Below are 22,917 nucleotides of genomic sequence, written 5' to 3'. Positions count from 1 at the left end.
AAGGGGAGCTTGATAAATTAGAGAAATATGATTGTTGTTAAATTTGGACGAGCGTTGTGGGGGGCTGGAGATGTGGTGGGGGGGGGGGGGATAGCTGCAGTTCTGAACAGCGACGCAGCGAACTCAATGCCCCGTCCCTCCCCCTAGGGGACGCGGCGAATCCGGGCGACTTCCCCGAATCCGATTCGAACCACGAGGGGGCAACACCCGGGTAGCAAATGAGCACACTCGAATTACTGTCCCCCCCCTCCATTCCCACCCCCCCCCCACCACCACCACCCCCCACCACCACCACCCCCCACCACCACCACCCCCCCACCACCACCACCCACCACACCCCACCACCACCACCCCCCACCCCCCCCACCACCACCCCCGACCCCTCACCACCACCACCCCCCACCACCACCCCCCACCACACCCCACCACCACCACCCCCCACCCCCCCCACCACCACCCCCCACCACCCCACCACCCACCACCCCCCACCACCCCCCACCACCACCCCCCACCACCACCCCCGTGTGTTCAGAGCATTGGCCCTCGCCCACCCCATGATGTGCCCGCCCCTCCCCCCCACCAGCCTCTACCTGGCATGGACCTTCGGGTCCGGGAAGCCGTCTGCGGCGAGAGAGAAGTACTTGTGCAGCTTCACCCACAAGTTGGGCTTGGGGATGCATCCGTTGTGCGCGTGGATCGCGTGGATGCGAGCCAGCTCCCTCGCGGTGAGCCTGGGGGTCGGGAGGGCAGAGATTGGAGACGCACGGACGCACACACACGGTACGGTCACACACACGGTACGGTCACACACACACGGCACGCACGCGCACACACACGGTACGGTCACACACACGGCACGCGCACACACACACGCACACACACGCACGCACACACACGCACGCACACACACACACACACACACGGCACGGCCACACACACGGCCACACGCACACACACACGCACACACACACACACACGGCACGGCCACACACACGGCCACACGCGCACACACACGCACGCGCACACACACACACGGCACGGCCACACACACGGCCACACGCACACACACACGCGCACACACAGATAAAGACCCCCTGTATAGCCTGAACAGACTGTAGGGGCAAGTGCTGTTAGCGAGCACCTATGAAGGCCGGAACGGCACACGAGGGGGTGGGTGGCCAACACCACGCCCGACCGCCTTTGTCTCCCCAGTAGCGATGTTTACACACCGCACCAGGTACTCATTTGAGGCTGAGTCGACCTAGGGGAGGCCCAGGACCGGTTCAGATAATCGTCACTGGGTGTTGGCCGTGAGCGGGAATCGAACCCGGGTCGCCGGGTTCGTAGCGCAGCGCGCTAACCGCTGCACCACCGCTCCCCACACACACGCACACACACACACACGGCACGGCCACACACACACACACCATACACACACACACCACACACACACACACACCACACACACACACACGGCGTTACTAGGCAGCCTGGCACACAAGGCAAGCTGCTACCCCCCCTCCCCCCCCAGATTGGGTTGCCGGGCAGATTCAACGTTCGTCAACGTTGATGTCGCAAAGAAAATATCACAAACTACTCCCCCCCCCACCAGCTCCCCCAGCTCCCCATCGCGACGGAGATAAAATATTAGAATAATTATCAAGCGGCAGAATGTGTAAGTGGACGATGACAACGCTTCTCGCTTTAAAGCTTCTTTCGTGACTGCAGGGATTCATCTTCTTGGTTCTTTCGGTAAAGTCACGTAGAAGGGAAGTAATAAAATAATAAAAATAAAACATAATAAATTAAAACATAATAAAATATTTTATTATGTTTTATTTTTATTATGTTGTTGACGTTACACAACCTCACTAATTGAAGAACATTCTTCACCTGAGGACGGCTGCTTGCGTTGTGGCCGAAACGTCGTGAGAATTAATTTATTAGGTTTTATTTTTATTATTTTAATACTTCCCTTCTACGTGACTTTACCGAAAGAACCAAGAAGATGAATCCCTGCAGTCACGAAAGCTTTCAATCGAAATGTAATATTTTATTATGTTTTTTTATTATTATTCTATTTTTTCCCTTCTACGTGACTTTACCGAAAGAACCAAGAAGATGAATCCCTGCAGTCACGAAAGCTTTACATCGAAATTATTTCATTATGTTTTATTTTTATTATTTTATTACTTCCCTTCTACGTGACTTTACCGAAAGAACAAAGAAGACAACGCTCCTCATTCATTTTAAAAGCACGTAGCCGTGAGCTTTCGCCCGACCAATACTAACCACAAGAGGTTTCTCTCTTGTGATAATTGTTGTTTTACCCTTCTATCTGGCAACAAAACGGACACCTTTTTTTACAAGGAGTCATGTTTGCATAGACCACAATACCTGCAGTCGTAATGTAAGCAAAAAACACAAATCTGATAATGTATGCACTGTCCTTGAAGTTGATTGGTCCACACCAGAGACAGCTTTCCTTAGAGCCTAGTCTCACATGGGTTGGACCAGATGACGCCAAAAGGCGCACAACTCAAAGACAATGCACCATCAGAGTATGAGAGCTCGGGGCAAGCATTTACACCATTGGAACCTCATTTGCCAGTGAAAAATATGATGATTGTTTTTTTACCCTTCTATCTGGCAACAAAACTGACACCTTTTTTTACAAGGAGTCATGTTTGCATAGACCACAATACCTGCAGCCATAATGCATAATTCTCTCTTGTGCGAGATCGCGTAAACACACGTGTCGTGAAACCCGCCACCACCCGACACGGCCAATTAGTGAGGTTGTGTAACGCCAACAACATAATAAAAATAAAACATAATAAAATATTTTATTATGTTTTAATTTATTATGTAAAATTTTTATTATTTTATTATTTCCCTTCTACGTGACTTTATTATGTTTTAAATTTGTATTATTTTATTATTTCCCTTCTACGTGACTTTTTATTATGTTTTAATTTATTATGTTTTATTTTTATTATTTTACTATTTCCCTTCTATTATTATGTTTGATTTTATTATGTTAATTTTTTATTATTTTACTATTTCACCTTCTACGTGACTTTACCGAAAGAACCAAGAAGAACAACTCAAATTCTGTTGGAAGTGAACGACCCACGGGGCTACCGCCGAAATCTCTACAAGTCAGTCACTCGCCCCTCTGTCCCACAATGCAGTAGGGGGCAGCACCTCACCGCTGCCTCGTGACGTGACCGCACGAGGCTTGGGTCACGTGACACTCTGAACGCGCAGATGCTGAAACGCACGTACAGTTTTATCATCGATTGTCCGGCGGTTCAGAGCGGAATTGGCAAAAACCGGCAAAACCGCTCCAAAGGCTGCGACCGAGTGCGGCGATGGTCAAACACACATCATGGTTTTTTTACACTATGAGACATCTCCTTTACCAGTGGCAAAATATAGTAATAGGGTTTTACCCTTTAAACTGTCTACAAAACTGACACCTTTATACAAGGCATCATGTTTGCAATAACCGCAACACAAGCAGTCAAAATGCAAACAAAAAGAAACAACTCTGATGATGGTAATGATATGCACTGTCCTTGAAGTTGATTTGTCCACACCCGAGACAGCTTTTCTTAGAGCCTAGTCTCCATTGGTGTTGGACCAGATGACGCCCAAAGGCGTACAACTCAAAAAACAGCGCACTATCAGAGTATTGAGAGCTCGGGGTAAAGCATTTACACTATGAGACATCTCCTTTACCAGTGGCAAAATATAGTAATAGGTGTTTACCCTTTAAACTGGTACCAGTTTAAAGGGTAAACACCTACTACGACAACACATCATGGTTGTTGAAGCCAGAGTGTAGTAGTAGTACCGTGTACATCACCCCATTGCAGAGTCAGAGGATGGAGTGGTAAAAGTATGGTACGGTAAATGCCGTAACCCTTCTACCCAAGGATTTTTGTCTTTTCTTGGTTCTTTCGGTAAAGTCACGTGGAATGGAAATAATAAAATAATAAAAAGAAAACATAATAAAATATTAATTCTATCTTTTATTATTCTATTACTTCCATTCTACGCGACTTTACCGAAAGAACCAAGAAGATGAATCCCTGCAGTCACGAAAGAAGCTTTACATCGAAATTATTTTATTATGTTTAATTTTTATTATTTCATTATTTCCATTCTACGTGACTTTAACGAAAGAACCAAGAAGATGAATCCCTGCAGTCACGAAAGCTTTAAATCGAAATTATTTTATTAGGTTTTATTTTTATTATTTTATTATTTCCCTTCTACGTGACTTTACCGAAAGAACCAAGAAGATGAATCCCTGCAGTCACGAAAGAAGCTTTAAATCGAAATTATTTTATTATGTCTTATTATTTTATTATTTCCCTTCTACGTGACTTTACCGAAAGAACCAAGAAGATGAATCCCTGCAGTCACGAAAGAAGCTTTAAATCGAAATTATTTTATTATGTTTTATTTTTATTATTTTATTATTTCCCTTCTACGTGACTTTACCGAAAGAACCAAGAAGATGAATCCCTGCAGTCACGAAAGAAGCTTTAAATGGAGATATTTGTCTCATTTGAGCGATTGTATTACTTCTGCCGAATTTCACAGAGTGAAACAAATTCGAAACACTCGAAAACTAACGGCAACTAAAACATTAAGTTGTGCATGAATGTGCAAAAACAAGCTATTTTTTAATAATGTAGCGATTATCCGGCGTTGTTGAAAATCCTCTCCCCTCCCCCCTGAAGTCGCTGGAAAATCAATTACCTACTGCATGTATGCTGACTGTACACGCATGTATGTTGTACGTCAAACTTCTTTCACACCGTACGTAGCCAACCGTGATTTTAAAAAAAATCGGGAGGGGTGGGGGGGAGGGAAATTCTAAGGAGCCGGGAATTTATTGGCCGCGTAAAAAAAAAACGCGCAGAACCGAAAGTAAAATGCTGACTCGTCATATTTTAAAACCTGGGATTTAAACCCCGGGGTCCAAACCACGGGATTTAAACCCCGGGATTTAAACCCAGGGATTTAAACCCCAGGGTCCTTACCCCGGGATTTAATCCCAGGGATTTGAACCCCGGGATTTAAACCCCAGGGTCCAAACCAGGGGATTTAAACCCCAGGGTCCAAACCGGGGGATTGAAACCCCAGGGTCCAAACCAGGGGATTGAAACCCCGGGGTCCAAACCAGGGGATTGAAACCCCGGGGTCCAAACCCCGGGATTTAAACCCCAGGGTCCAAACCGGGGGATTGAAACCCCAGGGTCCAAACCGGGGGATTGAAACCCCAGGGTCCAAACCAGGGGATTGAAACCCCGGGGTCCAAACCAGGGGATTGAAACCCCGGGGTCCAAACCCCGGGATTGAAACCCCAGGGTCCAAACCCCGGGATTGAAACCCCGGGGTCCAAACCAGGGGATTGAAACCCCGGGGTCCAAACCCTGGGATTGAAACCCCGGGGTCCAAACCCCGGGATTTAATCCCAGGGTCCAAACCCTGGGATTTAAACCCCAGGGTCCAAACCCTGGGATTTAATCCCAGGGTCCAAACCCCGGGATTTAAACCCCAGGGTCCAAACCCTGGGATTTAAACCCCAGGGTCCAAACCCTGGGATTTAATCCCAGGGTCCAAACCCTGGGATTTAAACCCCAGGGTCCAAACCGGGGGATTGAAACCCCAGGGTCCAAACCCCGGGATTGAAACCCCAGGGTCCAAACAAGGGGATTTAAACCCCAGGGTCCAAACCGGGGGATTTAAACCCCAGGGTCCAAACCGGGGGATTGAAACCCCAGGGTCCAAACCCCGGGATTTAAACCCCAGGGTCCAAACCCCGGGATTTAAACCCCAGGGTCCAAACCCCGGGATTTAAACCCCAGGGTCCAAACCGGGAGATTTAAACCCCAGGGTCCAAACAAGGGGATTTAAACCCCAGGGTCCAAACCCCGGGATTGAAACCCCAGGGTCCAAACCCCGGGATTGAAACCCCAGGGTCCAAACCCCGGGATTGAAACCCCAGGGTCCAAACCCCGGGATTGAAACCCCAGGGTCCAAACCCCGGGATTGAAACCCCAGGGTCCAAACCCCGGGATTGAAACCCCAGGGTCCAAACCCCGGGATTGAAACCCCAGGGTCCAAACCCCGGGATTGAAACCCCAGGGTCCAAACAAGGGGATTTAAACCCCAGGGTCCAAACCCCAGGGATTTAAACCCCAGGGTCCTCAGTCGTTGCCGGGGGGGGGGAGTGGGGCCTCAGGTCACCGACCACACAGCCAACAAGGCCACCTCCCCACTTCTAACAGAGAGAGAGGGGGGGGGGCAGTCTCATTCGTCCACGTCCCAGCTTCACAGCTTCCTCCGTGAGCCTCCCACTCTCACCGCACCACGACGACGACACCGCTAAGGAGGCTACGGAGAGGGACGACGCCGCGTGGCAGAGGTCGCTAACGGGTTTTGATTCCTTACCCGTACCCGGCCGCACCAGGGTCGCAAACGGGTACCCGTACCCGGCCGTACCCGTACCCTACCCGTACCCGGCCGGGTACGGGTAGGGTACGGGTATCGTGTACCCGATTGCGACCTCTGGGATGAAGCCACGTTGCAGGCGCGGGTGGGTTGATTCTAGGAACTTGAATTGTGAGAAGAGACAAGACGTTGGGAAATGAGTGACAAACGGTGACTCAGCAGTGACTCACGGCCTACCCGTACCCGTACCCGGCCGCACCAGGGTCGCAAACGGTTACCCGTACTCGGCCGTACCCTACCCCTACCCGTACCCGGCCGGGTACGGGTAGGGTACGATTGCGACCTCTGGGATGAAGCCATGTTGCAGGCGCGGGTGGGTTGATTCTAGGAACTTGAATTGTGAGAAGAGACAAGACGTTGGGAAATGAGTGACAAACGGTGACTCACCAGTCACTCGCGGCCTACCCGTACCCGGCCGCACCAGGGTCGCAAACGGCTACCCGTACCCGGCCGGGTACGGGTAGCCGGGTATCGGGTAGGGTACGGGTATCGGGTACCCGGTTGCGACCTCTGCCGTACGGGCTACGGGACGAGTCCGTCAACTCGCGTCTTCGTCGTGCCGAGACGACCTCGATTTACCCGCGCGCGGGTTGTGTGTCCGACGTGCGGATTAACCGCGCGCCTGACCGTCTAAAAAGTGGTGCATTGTTATTCTTGGAAATGTTCATCTGCAAGTCACGTGCTTACACCGAACAAACACAAAACATCACGTGCCTGTGCAATGGCGGAGCCAGGATTTTCAGGTAGGGGGGGGGGGGCAACCCCTCCAGCGATGAGAAATTCTAGAGTTGTTCTTCTTGGTTCTTTCGGTAAAGTCACGTAGAAGGGAAATAATAAAATAAAAATAAAACAATAAAATAATATTATATTATATATATTATATATAAAAAAATTAGATTATATTATTATAATAATATTTCCATTCTACGTGACTTTACCGAAAGAACCAAGAAGATGATGGTGGAAGTCGTGGACTGTATACGCAACTGCGCACAATTCTGTGAGTCACTTATAACCGATTCGCCGTTACTTATTGCCCATTATGGACTCAGACTATGGTCGTATCATCTCACAGAGTCCCTGGCACGTCATAATATGCTACAGTGGCAGTGGGGGTCGCAAAATGCCGATTTATTACTAATAAACCCCAATGATCCCATCGAAATTAGGGATTTCGTTCGCCCCCTTGGGGGGGGTACGTGCCACCCCACCCCACCCCCCCACTGGCTCCGCCAGTGTGTGTGCTCAGGCGATGGGTCACAGCGACCGAGACTCGCACAGTGGCTAGAAGACTCGCACAGTGGCTAGAAGACTCGCACAGTGGCTAGAAGACTCGCACAGTGGCTAGAAGACTCGCACAGTGGCTAGAAGACTCGCACAGTGGCTAGAAGACTCGCACAGTGGCTAGAAGACTCGCACAGTGACTAGAAGACTCGCACAGTCACTAGAAGACTCGCACAGTCACTAGAAGACTCGCACAGTGACTAGAAGACTCGCACAGTGACTAGAAGACTCGCACAGTGACTAGAAGACTCGCACAGTGACTAGAAGACTCGCACAGTCACTAGAAGACTCGCACAGTGACTAGAAGACTCGCACAGTGACTAGAAGACTCGCACAGTGACTAGAAGACTCGCACAGTGGCTAGAAGACTCGCACAGTGACTAGAAGACTCGCACAGTGGCTAGACGACTCGCACAGTGACTAGAAGACTCGCACAGTGACTAGAAGACTCGCACAGTGACTAGAAGACTCGCACAGTGACTAGAAGACTCGCACAGTGACTAGAAGACTCGCACAGTGACTAGAAGACTCGCACAGTGACTAGAAGACTCGCACAGTGACTAGAAGACTCGCACAGTGACTAGAAGACTCGCACAGTGACTAGAAGACTCGCACAGTGACTAGAAGACTCGCACAGTGACTAGAAGACTCGCACAGTGACTAGAAGACACAGTGACTAGAAGACTCGCACAAAGCTTCAGTTGCGATCACCCAGGGCACACACTCCAAAGCGAACGTGCACGGCTCAACCAAAACATCCGCCGGTGTCATATTCAACTTTTGTTCCACACCCAAGTATTGATTTCATCTCCAGCTCCGGGAATTTAAATTTAGGAGCTATCTCCCCCTCCCGCTCCCCCGGTCCACCCGGGTAAGCAGAGTGGGGTGGCCAAGTGCCGTCCGCTCTCAGTGTGGATTGAGAGGGCACTTGAAGGAACCTCTCAATAATGATGGGCGCGTGCGCCGCCACGGTGGCTAGATGTTCGCTACCTCGCCTGGTACGCAGGAGGTCGTGGGTTCAATCTTGACCCTGACGCCTGCTGTATACTTGAGGTTTGCGTGTCTCTCTCATCATCACGGTGGCTAGGAGATGTTAACTACCTCGCCTGGTACGCAGGAGGTCGTGGGTCCAATCTTGACCCTGACGCCTGCTGTATATTTGAGGTTTGCGGTGTCTCTCTCATCATCATCATCATCACCACAGTGGCTATGAGATGTCGACTACCTCGCCTGGTACGCAGGAGGTCGTGGGTTCAATCTTGACCCTGACACCTGCTGTATGTTTGAGGTTTGCGGTGTCTCTCTCTCACATCATCATCAGCGGCTAGGAGATGTTAACTACCTCGCCTGGTACGCAGGAGTTCGTGGGTTCAATCTTGACCCTGAAGCCTGCTGTATATTTGGAGTTTGCGGTTTCTCTCTCTCTCATCATCATCATCATCACAGTGGCTAGGAGATGTTCACTACCTCGCCTGCAATCCAGGAGGTCGTGGGTTCAATCTTGACCCGGACGCCTGCTGTATATTTGAGGTTTGCGGTGTCTCTCATCATCAGCGACTAGATGTTAACTACCTCGCCTGGTACGCAGGAGGTCGTGGGTTCAATCTTAACCCTGACACCTGCTGTATATTTGAGGTTTGCGGTGTCTCTCTCATCATCATCATCATCATCACGGTGGCTAGGAGATGTCAACTACCTCGCCTGGTATACAGAAGGTCGTGGGTTCAATCTTGACCCGGACGCCTGCTGTATATTTGAGGTTTGCGGTGTCTCTCATCATCAGCGGCTAGGAGATGTTAACTACCTCGCCTGGTACGCAGGAGGTCGTGGGTTCAATCTTAACCCTGACACCTGCTGTATATTTGAGGTTTGCGGTGTCTCTCTCATCCTCATCATCATCACGGTGGCTAGGAGATGTCAACTACCTCGCCTGGTATACAGAAGGTCGTGGGTTCAATCTTGACCACGACACCTGCTGTATATTTGGAGTTTGCGGTGTCTCTCTCTCTCTCTGCCCCCGTGGTCGCGTGGTTATTTTTCCTCCGTATACTCCGTTTACCCCTCCCCACCACATTTTAGAAATGGACATCGCCACACGTTTATAGTTTATTGGCCGCTGCTAGAATGTTCCACGCGACGGCAAACTATCATTTGCCATCGCCAGCTCCGCGCTCCTGACGAAGGAGCTGTAACGGAGAAGCTCAGCGGGCCCCCCCCCCCACCCCGAGCTGGCAAGATACAAATTGTGGGAAAGCACCAAGCGTAGGAATGTGGAATTTCCACAAACCCGGCTCTGCAGGGCTTGTGAAAACGGGGGTGGAAAGGCGGCAGCAGCGCTACAGTGCAGGCAAATTGCTGCCACTTTGGAGACTTGAGAGCCTATTACTGTTAGGAGGTTCCAGCAGAGAAAAACTTCAAACAATGTCAACACTTCAGAGAATTTGAAACTTCTCCACGAGAAAAGTGCTGCCCTCCGGGGCTGTGGAGACCGCCTGGGAGAAGATTCCAGGGACGCGTTGACAATGATGAGCGCGCGAAACAAGTGCGAGGCTTTTCCGAAGCTATTAATAAAGATTTGTTATTGTGTTACAGTGCAGCATTAACCGTTCGTTACCCATTAAAAACGATAGTCCCATACGAGTGTTAGAAAAAAAAAGATGTGAGCAACCTGTATGTATATGTAGAGTAACATGGGGACGTGGCGTCAGGTGTGCCCGTTCAGTGCGATGACGTCACGTCTCCTGGGCTACTTAAGGGAGACCCCGTGACCTAAGCGGGGTCACTGTGGGAACGGGTAGAGTAAGAGGGGACCAGGGGTAGAGAGAGGGGTAGAGAGAGGGGTAGAGAGAGGGGTAGAGAGAGGGGTAGAGAGAGGGGTAGAGAGAGGGGTAGAGAGAGGGGTAGAGAGAGGGGTAGAGAGAGGGGTAGAGAGAGGGGTAGAGAGAGGGGTAGAGAGAGGGGTAGAGAGAGGGGTAGAGAGAGGGGTAGAGAGAGGGGTAGAGAGAGGGGTAGAGAGAGGGGTAGAGAGAGGGGTAGAGAGAGGGGTAGAGAGAGGGGTAGAGAGAGGGGTAGAGAGAGGGGTAGAGAGAGGGGTAGAGAGAGGGGTAGAGAGAGGGGTAGAGAGAGGGGTAGAGAGAGGGGAAGAGAGAGGGGAAGAGAGAGGGGAAGAGAGAGGGGAAGAGAGAGGGGAAGAGAGAGGGGTAGAGAGAGGGGTAGAGAGAGGGGTAGAGAGAGGGGTAGAGAGAGGGGTAGAGAGAGGGGTAGAGAGAGGGGTAGAGAGAGGGGTAGAGAGAGGGGTAGAGAGAGGGGTAGAGAGAGGGGTAGAGAGAGGGGTAGAGAGAGGGGTAGAGAGAGGGGTAGAGAGAGGGGTAGAGAGAGGGGTAGAGAGAGGGGTAGAGAGAGGGGTAGAGAGAGGGGTAGAGAGAGGGGTAGAGAGAGGGGAAGAGAGAGGGGAAGAGAGAGGGGAAGAGAGAGGGGTAGAGAGAGGGGTAGAGAGAGGGGTAGAGAGAGGGGTAGAGAGAGGGGTAGAGAGAGGGGTAGAGAGAGGGGTAGAGAGAGGGGTAGAGAGAGGGGTAGAGAGAGGGGTAGAGAGAGGGGTAGAGAGGTGAGTCTGGGGAGAAGCCGGTGGTAGCAGCCGTAGAGGTGCTTCTCTAGATTTGAAGCTTTCGTGACTTGCAAGGATTCATATTGTTGGGTTTTTTCAGTAAAGTCACGTAGGTAAAATATTAAAATTAATAAAAGTAAAATAAAAATAAAAATAAAATCACGACGTTTCGGAGGCAACACAAGCTTCCGTCTTCAGGTGGAACCGTCACAGCACCATTGCTGTATCAAGTAAAGAGAAATTCTAAGATTCTAGATTTGAAGCTTTCGTGACTGCAAGGATTCATATTCTAAGGTTTTTTCGGTAAAGTCACGTAGGTAAAAAAAATTAAATTAATTAAAGTAAAATAAAAATAAAATTTCAATCACGATAGCTGTATCAAGTGAGAGCACTCACTTGATACAGCTATCGTGCTGTGACTGTTCCACCTGAAGACAGAAGCTTGTGTTGCCTCCGAAACGTCATGATTTTTATTTTATTTTACTTTAATTAATTTTAATTTCTTACCTACGTGACTTTACCGAAAAAAACCCAAGAATAGGTGCTTCTCTCTCCGCTCGGTGGAGTCGGCAGAGTCCACGATCCGACACGAAAGAGAGAGAGACCGGAGCCAGCCGGCAGGGACCCAGACTCAGAGTAGGACCCTGATGATGATGATGGTGCTAATAATGGTGCTGATGATGATGCTGCTGATGCTGCTGATGCTGCTGCTGATGCTGCTGATGCTGCTGATGCTGATGATGCTGCTAATGCTGCCGATGCTGATGATGCTGCTGATGATGATGCTGCTGATGCTGCTAATGATGCTGCTAATGATGCTGCTGAAGCTGAAGCTGATGATGATGATGCTGTTGCTGATAGTGCTACTAATGATGATGCTAATGCTGCTGGGGAGAAGCCGGTGGTAGCAGCCGTCGAGGTGCTTCTCTCTCCGCTCGGTGGAGTCGGCAGAGTCCCCGATCCGACACGAAAGAGAGAGAGACCGGAGCGAGCCGGCAGGGACTCAGAGTAGGAGCCCTAGACCCCTGGGAGTTGTGTACCCTGGCTGTGTAGTATTGTAACAGCTTTAATAAATTTCGATTTAAAGCTTTCGTGACTGCAGGGATTCATCTTCTTGGTTCTTTCGGTAAAGTCACGTAGAAGGGAAGTAATAAATTAATATTATATTATTATATTGTTTTATTATGTTTTATTTTTATTATTTTATTACTTCCCTTCTACGTGACTTTACCGAAAGAACCAAGAAGGAGCTTTAATAAACCCTGGCGAAAACCCTTAACCTACCCTCCGTCTCCGAGTGCGTCCGTGGGAACACTTCTCTACATATAAATATTGGTTTTAACTAGCTGTGACTTGTTATTCGACAGTTGTTGTTAAGATTAAAAAGGTGGGACCCCGACAAAGCCCTTGAAGAGTCTTGCACGCATTTGCCGAGAAAGAAACAACAAAATCGGACGAGATCATCAAAGGGGGGGGGGGGGGGGCTAAGAAGTCAGCGTGTGTGTGCCCGTCCGTTATGAACAACGCAAACACACGGCCGACTTTGAAAAGTGGCCTTGAGTATTGTTCAAACAGCAGTCGTTCAAGCACTCCCCCACCTCCTCCCCCCCCGGCTACCAATGCCAACAGCGAGCGCTGCGAGAGCCTCACTGTAGCGGAGATAATTCAGGGGGGGGCGGTGCGGTGCGGTGCGGTCGATTGATGATCCAGCAGTCACCGATAGACTCTGGGGTCACCCACCCGCGGGGTCACCCACCCGCGGGGTCACCCACCCGCGGGGTCACCCACCCGCGGGGTCACCCACCCGCGGGGTCACCCACCCGCGGGGTCACCCACCCGCGGGGTCACCCACCCACGGGGTCACCCACCCACGGGGTCACCCACCCGCGGGGTCACCACTCTTCTTCTAAATCGCCGCCCCTGCTACCACCACCACGGTTTACGCTCCCCGTGAACTTGACTCGTTCGCTCCTCCGCACCCACGTGTCGAGGACTCGGTCCCACCGCCACGGTGTCCTCTCATCCTGTACACCGTTGCGCCAACACTACCACCACCGCCACCACACTGCACCACACTGTGCACCACTACACTGTGTTCAACCACCACCACCACTACACTGCACCACACTGCACCACTACACTGTGTTCAACCGCCGCCACCACCACACTGCACCACACTGTGCACCACTACACTGTGTTCAACCGCCACCACCACAACACTGCACCACTACACTGTGTTCAACCACCACCACCACAACACTGCACCACTACACAGTGTTCAACCACCACCACCACAGTGTTCAACCGCCGCCACCACCACCACTGCACCACCACAGGGCACCACTACACTGTGTTCAACCACCGCCACCACCACCACTGTTCAACCACCGCCACCACCACCACCAGTGTTCAACCACCGCCACCACCACCAGTGTTCAACCACCGCCACCACCACCAGTGTTCAACCACCGCCACCACACTGTGTCCCACTACCACCACACTGTTCCACCACCACCAGTCACAACAACTCATCCACCTACTCACCTCACCCACCCACCTATCCACTCATGCACCTACACACACACCTACACCCACCCACCAACCTACACACACACACACACCAACCTACACACACACACACACCAGATCACAACACTCCTCTCTCTCTTGCTTCTTCCCTTGGCAAGATCTCCCACAATCGGACTTCCCTCCCTACCTCCATCGCCTCTCCCCCCCCCCCCCAAAACTCTCGTAACGACGAGACAACCTCTCGCTCATTTCAAACCACGTGTGGACGCTCATCCATAGACGCGCCTCCCAATCCTCCCAATCCTCGTGCGTAAAAGGTTGCTACACAAAAAAAAAAACACCCAAAACATTTCTCCCCCATCCCCGTTTTGCCTTTAACAGGCTGACGAAGCAAGTTCCGTTAGCGAGTAGCAGCACCCTAGGAAGGCCGGCACGGCACACGAGAGGTTTAGGGCGGCAAGCAACCAAACCCCGGCTGCCTTTGTCTCCACAGCGGCGATGTTTACTACACACCGCACCAGATACTCATTTGAGACCGAGTCGACCTAGGGGAGGCCCAGGACCGGTTCAAATAATCGTCACCGGTGTTGGCCGTGAGCGGGAATCTAACTCGGGTCTCCGGGTTCGTAGCGCAGCGTAGCGCTAACCGTTTGGGGCGGCAAGCAACCAAACCCCGGCTGCCTTTGTCTCCCCAGCGGTGATGTTCACTACACACCGCGCCAGGTACTACTCGTGCGAGGCCGAATCGACCTAGGGGAGGCCCAGGACCGGTTTGGATAATCGTCACTGGTGGTGTGGGTGGCCGCGAGCGTGTTGCTGGGTTCGTAGCGTAACGCGTGAAAACCGCTACACAACAACAACAACAACCGCCATTCGCCACTAAGTGGCAGTGACGTCGCCACGACGCTTGTGCCAGGCCAAGTGCACCTTGAGGCTGCCACGTGAAGTGTCGAGCGCCCGCTGGCAGGAGGTCACGGGGCAGACCCAGCAGGTGCCACGGGTCGACTGACTGAGATGACCGAGACGACTGGCTGATGCACCACCTTGGTTCTTTCGGTAAAGTCACGTAGATAATAAAAAAACATTAAAATAAAAAAAACGACGTTTCCATCGCAACACGAGCGGTCTCCATCAGGAGGAGTTGCATGGTCGCTCGCCCTGTGCTCATGTGGATTTCCAGGAGGTAGCGTGGGTTTAAAACCCGACCACGACGCCTCCTGTATATTTGGAGTCTCTCTCTCTCTCATCATCAGCACGGCAGCTACGAGATGTTAACGACCTCGCCTGGTGTACAGGAGGTCGCGTGGGTTCAATCCCGACCCCGACGCCTCCTGTATATTTGGAGTTTGCAAGTCTCTCCATTTAGAATCAACGCCACGCGGCCTTCAGAGTATTTTGGCTGCTGCTCCGAATTTCCATGCGATGGTGAGCGGCGGTCATCGGAGCTACCGATTGCGACGGACAGGTTCGCTTGTGAACAAACAAAATAAAACTACGTAGCAGGTCAGTGGGGGGGGGGGGGTTAACCCAAACCCGTACGCTTGCGTATGGGGGGGGGGGGTCTACTGACAATGTACGCATAGTAAACAGAGGGGGGGGGCGGGTGAAGCCTCGATATTAATTTGTCTACATCGGCCTTAAAATGAGTTAGATAGTCAGGCGGTGGACCGTTGGCTTAAACACGTTAATATTATAAATCCTTGATCGCTTCTGCGTGGATTAAATATCGGCCGTTCTATAGGATTCGGGGAAGGGTGTCACAAGTTTTGACAGATTTTTTGCGCACGTACTAAATGGATGGCCCCTTACCTGCTCAAAATAAAAGCTATTCGGTTCCAAAAGTTTAACGGGATCGTCGCGCTTAAACAAACTCCCATTGAGAGCCACGCCACAGAACGCTTCCCTTTGAGAAGGTGAGAAATGCTGCTGCTGCTGCTGCTGCATCTGCTGCTGCTGCTGCTGCATCTGCTGCTGCATCTGCTGCTGCATCTGCTGCTGCTGCTGCTGCTGCTGCAGCTGCTGCTGCTGCTGCTGCATGGCGGTGCCGTGCCCCACGCCATTGGCTGAGATGCGGCCACTCCCACCTCCGCCCTCGGCGGTGGTGAGGCGAGCCTTCTAAACCAAATAGAAACTCTCCCCTTTCTGCTCTTTTAAAAAAATCAATCGTGCCACCGGTTCACAACAAACCCCAACGCACCCCCCCCACCCTCCCCGCCACGCAAACGTGAACGGAACGTTCGGCAAACGTTGTGGCCTTTCAAGACGAGTTCCAAAGTCCACGTGCTAGAGCAATTTGACCCCAGCCCCTGCCCGTGCCCAGCCCGCCACCCCCACGTGCCCCAGCCCGCCACCCCCACGTGCCCCCAGCCCGCCACCCCCACGTGCCCCAGCCCGCCACCCCCACGTGCCCCCAGCCCGCCACAGACTCTCAACGCCCAGCGGCGAGCGCAGAAGAAGCGCTGAACCGTTCGAAACTGGGAGGGGGTCGGGGTGCACCGCCAGGCCACCGTCACGCACGCGCCGGGCAAACGTAACCGAGGTGGACAGGCGCCGCGTCAGCAGGGCCACTGCCCACCCCCTGACCCCCCAGGCCGGTGACAAGCACCGATAGCGGGGAGGTACGCAGGGCGGGTGCGCCAGCATTAGTGCTGATGAGACAACGGATGTCGAAAGAGGCCCGTGCCGATAACCATCTGGGCAGCCTATAGCCATCCAGAAGTTCATCAACACTGGGTTCAAGCAAAGCTCGGCTCTCTGCTGCTGATGAGACACTGCATGTGGAAACCGCTCCTTGTCTATAACCATCCAGAAGTTCATCAACACTGGGATCAAGCAAAGCTCGACTCTGCTGCTGATGAGACACTGCATGTGGAAACCGCTCCTTGCCTATAACCATCTAGAAGTTCACCAACACTGGGATCAAGCAAAGCTCGGCTCTCTGCTGCTGATGAGACACTGCATGTGGAAACCGCTCCTTGCCTATAACCATCTAGAAGTTCACCAACACTGGGATCAAGCAAAGCTCGACTCTCTGCTGCTGATGAGACACTGCATGTGGAAACCGCTCCTTGCCTAGAACCATCCAGAGGTTCATGAACACCCCTGCTGCTGATGCAGTGCCGGATTAAGATTGTGTAGGCCCCTGGGACACATGTACCATGAGCCCCCCCCCGCCCCCCAGTGATATTTTGAAAAGGAAAACAAAGTTCAATAAAAATTAAAATGTACTTTTACAAGGCCAACAACAAATACAATTCAGCATTCACAACAAGTGAAACTACTTTTCACTTCATCGCTGGAGGCCCCTCTCCGGCTGGTGAAGGCCCCCTGGGCTAAAGCCCCGAAAGCACCACGCCCCCCCCCACGCCTCGATCCGGCCCTGTGCTGATGAGACACTGCATGTGGAAACCGCTCCTTGCCTATAACCACCCAGAAGTTCATCAACACTGGGATCAAGCAAAGCTCGACTCTCTGCTGCTGATGAGACACTGCATGTGGAAACCGCTCCTTGCCTGTAACCATCTAGAAATTCATCAACACTGGGATCAAGCAAAGCTCGACTCTCTGCTGCTGATGAGACACTGCATGTGGAAACCGCTCCTTGCCTATAACCATCCAGAAGTTCATCAACACTGGGATCAAGCAAAGCTCGACTCTCTGCTGCTGATGAGACACTGCATGTGGAAACCGCTCCTTGCCTAGAACCATCTGGCACCTCACCAGGACTGGGTTCAAGCAAAGCCCTCGTGGACTTTGAGGAGTCACCTAATGTCCAAACCGCTCCAGACTTGTGTCGCGACTTTTTGCTGACCAAGATTATTTGCCCTCCCAGAAGAGGTGTGCGCGGCCAATGGGCAACATGGGCGTTGCCGTGTTCCACATGGAGGGGGACAGCTGTGATATGGGGGGGGAAAAGAGGCACATTGCCTGCTCGTCCGATTGCCATCTATCAGAGAATACAATCATTAACAGTGACAAACAAAGGTTTTCCACTTCAAACTTGACCCGCCGGATCAGGGTCTAGCCAGAACCCCCGTTCATCCATTTGTGCAGAAAACAGCGAGCAACTGCAAAAAAAATTGCAAACATCCTAATCTAGATAGCACATGAGATCATTAACGACTCAGAAGGTACGGGAGGGAGGGGGGGAAACGATGCAATTTTAGTAGTAGGTTTTTACCCTTTTAAACTGGTACAAAACTGACACCTTTATTCAAGCCATCATGTTTTTGTACCAGTTTAAAAGGGTAAAAACCTACTACTATATTTTGCCACTGGTAACAGAGATCTCATAGTGTAAATGCTTACCCCGAGCTCTCAATACTCTGATATTGCACTGTGTTTGAGTTGTACGCCTTCTGGTGTCATCTGGCCCTACACCAATGGGGACTAGGCTCTAAAGAAAGCCGTCTCGGGTGTGGACCAATCAACTTCAAGGACAATGCATATTATTATCATCATCAGAGTTGCTTCTTTTTGTTTGCTTTGACTGCTTGTGTTGTGGTTATTGCAAACATGATGCCTTGAATAAAGGTGTCAGTTTTGTACCAGTTTAAAAGGGTAAAAACCTACTACTATATTTTGCCACTGGTAAAAGAGATCTCATAGAGTAGATGCATTTTTTGTTTGACACATCCCCCCATCAGCCAAAAACGGCCCCCTTCATTCTGAGAAGGACACACCACCACTTCAGTAGCAATGGTTTCACAGGCCTCAACTTGTGGCCTGGTTACAACACACCACGTTCATCATCGTCCGAACTGCCCACGCTTATTAGGCAGAGAGAACCTCCCGCTCTCTCCCTGTCGTCGTCTTTCGTATGGGTGAATAGCGGCAGATTCGAGATGCCATTTTAGATGTTGTTCTCCGCTCAATTGTCTGAGTGGGGGATCTCGTCCCTTCCTCCTTTAAAGGAGTCAAGGACCGCAGCATCAGCATCGGCGGCGTGTTGACGATGCGGTCGAGGGTTTTGTGGGATTCGTGAGGCTCCGCGCGTCACTCCCAGGCCGCAGAATCTTTTGACGCGCCGCCAAATGCGGCATCAGGCGTCCCCCCCACAGCATCGGCAAAGCCCCGGTCCAGATTTCGCTTTGACCCGTGCTCCCTGCTAGACATGGGTCTGAGTTCGACGCTGAACTATTCGAAGCATAAAACAGATGTGACAGCCGGTCCAGCGGGGAATGAAATAAAATAGATGTCGTAATCCACTCAATTATCTCTGTTCAGAAGTGTATCTCGCCCATTCCTCCTATAGAAGGAGCAGCGGCGACGGCCGAGTGTTTACTGCGCGCAAGTCACCTGAAGATGTCCGGCTGTCGAACCAGCGCCGTGTCGAGAACGTGGCCGTGCATGAACTCGTAGCAGAGGCCGTTGAGGAAGGTGCAGTAGAGGCTGGGCGCGCAGCCGTAGGCCTGCAGCACCTGCGGCGAGGTGACACGTCACCGCAGCAGCGGCGGGAGCAGCAGAGTCAGCGGCAGAAGCAGCAGCAGAGTCAGCGGCAGAAACAGGGTCGGATCGACTCCCCGGGGTGTCATTTCGCGAGGCGGGGAAAGCTAATCACCGGCAAGCAGGGTGGGTGGGTGGGTGGGCGGGCAGGTAGGCAGGTGGGTGGGTGGGCAGGTGGGTGGGTGGGCAGGTAGGCGGGTGGGTGGGCGGGTAGGCAGGTGGGTGGGCGGGTAGGCAGGTGGGTGGGCGGGTGGGCGGGTGGGTGGGTGGGCAGGCAGGTGGGCGGGCAGGTAGGCAGGTGGGTGGGAGGGCAGGTGGGTGGGTGGGCAGGTAGGTGGGCGGGCAGGTAGGCAGGTAGGTGGGTGGGCAGGTAGGCAGGTGGGTGGGTGGGCAGGCAGGTGGGCGGGCGGGTAGGCGGGTGGGTGGGCAGGTGGGTGGGTGGGTGGGCAGGTAGGCAGGTGGGTGGGTGGGCAGGTGGGCAGGTAGGTAGGCAGGTGGGTGGGCGGGTAGGCAGGTGGGTGGGTGGGCAGGCAGGTGGGTGGGCAGGCAGGTAGGTGGGCAGGTAGGCAGGTGGGTGGGCAGGTGGGTGGGTGGCCGGGAGGGAGGGCCCACAGTCAGAAGAGACTGGCGGCAGCAGCGGGCCCCGGCCAACTTACGGCGGCGACATCTGCGTGCGGAAATCAGCGACGCAAGAGCCAAACAACGGAGTTTGACGTCTCTCTCTCTCTCTCTCGGTTCTCCATTTCAAAAATCATCAGACTCAAAACAAAAAATCCAACACATAGGTTTTTTTTGGGTTGGATCGCGTGAATATAAATGCGTCGTTAAAACCGGCCAACACCCGACACGGCCGATTAAGTAAGGTTCGTCACATTTATATTCACGCGATCCAACCCAAAAACGCCTACGTCGCGGCTGATATTTGGTTCACGAAAGCCTTACGTGTTAAACAGACTAAAATTATATTATCACCGTTCACGCAAAACGCTTTCACGGACGATGTTAAGGAAAAAAAAAAATCGACCGCTAGGGGTGGAGGGGGGACAGGTTATAGGCCACAAAACTATCCACCTGATATAATAGTAGGTTTTTACCCTTTTAAACTGGTACAAAACTGACACCTTTATTCAAGGCATCATGTTTGCAATGACCACAACACAAGTAGTCAACAAAGCAAACAAAAAGAAGCAACTCTGATAATGATAATAATATGCACTGTCCTTGAAGTCGATTGGTCCACACCCGAGACGGCTTTCTTTAGAGCCTAGTCCCCATTGGTGTTGGACCAGATGACACCAGAAGGCGTACAACTCAAACACAGTGCAATATCAGAGTATTGAGAGCTTGGGGTAAGCATTTACACTATGAGATCTCTTTTACCAGTGGCAAAGAGATCTCATAGTGTAGTATCCACCTGATGTCGCGCCCGAAACGTCACGATTTATTTGATTTTCTACCCACGTGACTTTACCGAAAGAACCAAAAAGTATGGATTCCTGCAGTCACGAAAGCTTCAAATCGAGATTATCCGGACGAGTTTGTGCGGGCAATTGTCCCTCTGCCGCCAAACCGACCCCACGGCCTTTCGAATTAAACCGGGAGAATTTGCACGGAACCCTGCCCTCCCCTCGCAATCGCCGAGAGTTTGAACGGCGAGGACCGCTTGCTTGCTGCTGCTGCTGCTGCTGCTCATGTAGCTGCTGATGTAGCTGCTGCTGCTGCAGCTGCTGCTGCTGCTGCTGCAGCTGCTGCTGCTGCTGCTGCAGCTGCTGCTGCTGCTGCTGCTGCTGCAGCTGCTGCAGCTGCTGCTGCTGCTGCTGCTGCAGCTGCTGCTGCTGCTGCAGCTGCTGCTGCTGCTGTAGCTGCAGCTGCTGCTGCTGCTGCTGCTGCTGCTGCAGCTGCTGCTGCTGCAGCTGCTGCTGCTGTAGCTGCTGCTGCTGCAGCTGCTGCTGCTGTAGCTGCTGCTGCTGCTGCAGCTGCTGCAGCTGCTGCTGCTGTAGCTGCTGCTGCAGCTGCTGTAGCTGCTGTAGCTGCAGCTGCTGTAGCTGCAGCTGCAGCTGCTGTAGCTGCAGCTGCAGCTGCTGTAGCTGCAGCTGCAGCTGCTGCTGCTGTAGCTGCTGCTGTAGCTGCTGCTGCTGCAGCTGCTGCTGTAGCTGCAGCTGTAGCTGTAGCTGCTGCTGTAGCTGCTGCTGTAGCTGCAGCTGCTGCTGCAGCTGCTGCTGTAGCTGCAGCTGCTGCTGCAGCTGCTGCTGTAGCTGTTGCTGCTGCAGCTGCTGTAGCTGCTGCTGCTGCAGCTGCTGCTGTTGTAGCTGCTGCAGCTGCTGCTGCAGCTGCTGCTGTTGTAGCTGCAGCTGCTGCTGCTGCAGCTGCTGCTGTTGTAGCTGCTGCTGCTGATGCTGCAGCTGCTGCTGCTGCTGTAGCTGCTGCAGCTGCTGCTGTAGCTGCTGCTGCTGCTGTAGCTGCTGCTGCTCTTTCGAATGTCGATCCAAGAAAAATAACGCAACAACTCCCTCCCAGCCCCTAAACCCGATGCACGACACCTTTTCGCAGCGTCCGCGCAGGAACCTCTCCCATTGGCTGCTCAGCCGTTTGATTCGAGTTACTAAAAAATAAAAAAGTGGAGTGAAGAACCAAGCAGCTTCTTGGTTATTTCGGTAAAAGTCACGTAGAAGGGAAATAATAAAATAATAAAAATAATACAGAATAAAATTTCGATTTAAAGCTTTCGTGACTGCAGGGATTCATCTTCTTGGTTCTTTCGGTAAAGTCACGTAGAAGGGAAATAATAAAATAATAAAAATAAAACATAATCAAATAATTTCGATTTAAAGCTTTCGTGACTGCAGGGATTCATCTTCTTGATTCTTTCGGTAAAGTCACGTAGAAGGGAAATAATAAAACATAATAAAATACAATTCTCACGACGTTTCCGCCACAACGCAAGCAGCCGTCCTCAGGTGAAGAACAGGTCTGTCGGAAAGACAGCGTCTGAAGAATTATTTTGTTATGTTGAATTTTTATTATTTCCCTTCTACGTGACTTTACCGAAAGAACCAGTACTTAGTTTATCCACACACGAGGTGGACGGTGATGATGGGCCGAAGTCAATCTCCCAACCGGGGATTGAACGCATGACCGGCGGGGGCTTGCTAGCGCTGTGCATTCTTCTCAACTTATTTGAAAACTTTATTAAAACCACGCGTGCCACGCTCACAGCTTGAGCACATTCTAAAACCCGGTGTTCTTCGTTGCAAGGTCCCCAGCATTAGCGTTTAGTGCAGCCCCTCCCCGACAGTAAACAAAGAGTGAAAGACACCACCCCCATCATCATCATCATCGGTGCTGCTGGTCACAAACCCCCAATGGCACACCGATGTCATCTTATCGGCGGAAGTGGGGGGGCATTTCAAAGACAATGCATAAATTATCAGAGTATTGTTTTTTGTTTGTATTTGACTGCAAGTATCGTGGTTAATGTAGTAAGCATGAATCCTTGCAAAAGGTGTCAGTTTTGTTGTCAGAAA

General features: G+C 51.8%; 1 protein-coding gene across 2 annotated transcripts in view; it reads right to left on the bottom strand.

Annotated features, from left to right (window-relative positions):
- Window positions 1–22,917, bottom strand: part of LOC144951839 (ethanolamine kinase 1-like) — a 74,379-nt gene that overhangs the window by 11,188 nt on the left and 40,274 nt on the right. For both annotated transcript variants that reach the window (XM_078882169.1, XM_078882170.1), the window contains 2 exons: window positions 19,247–19,368; window positions 591–731 (listed from right to left, as the gene is read on the bottom strand). In XM_078882169.1, coding sequence (XP_078738295.1) covers window positions 591–731; window positions 19,247–19,368 — 263 coding nt within the window. The remainder of the gene's footprint in view (window positions 1–590; window positions 732–19,246; window positions 19,369–22,917) is intronic.

The sequence above is a fragment of the Lampetra fluviatilis genome, chromosome 64 (assembly GCF_964198595.1).
Source record: "Lampetra fluviatilis chromosome 64, kcLamFluv1.1, whole genome shotgun sequence".
NCBI classification, from domain to species: domain Eukaryota; kingdom Metazoa; phylum Chordata; class Hyperoartia; order Petromyzontiformes; family Petromyzontidae; genus Lampetra; species Lampetra fluviatilis.
Note: the sequence above shows the minus strand (reverse complement) of the source record. Positions and strands in the feature narration are given on the sequence as shown.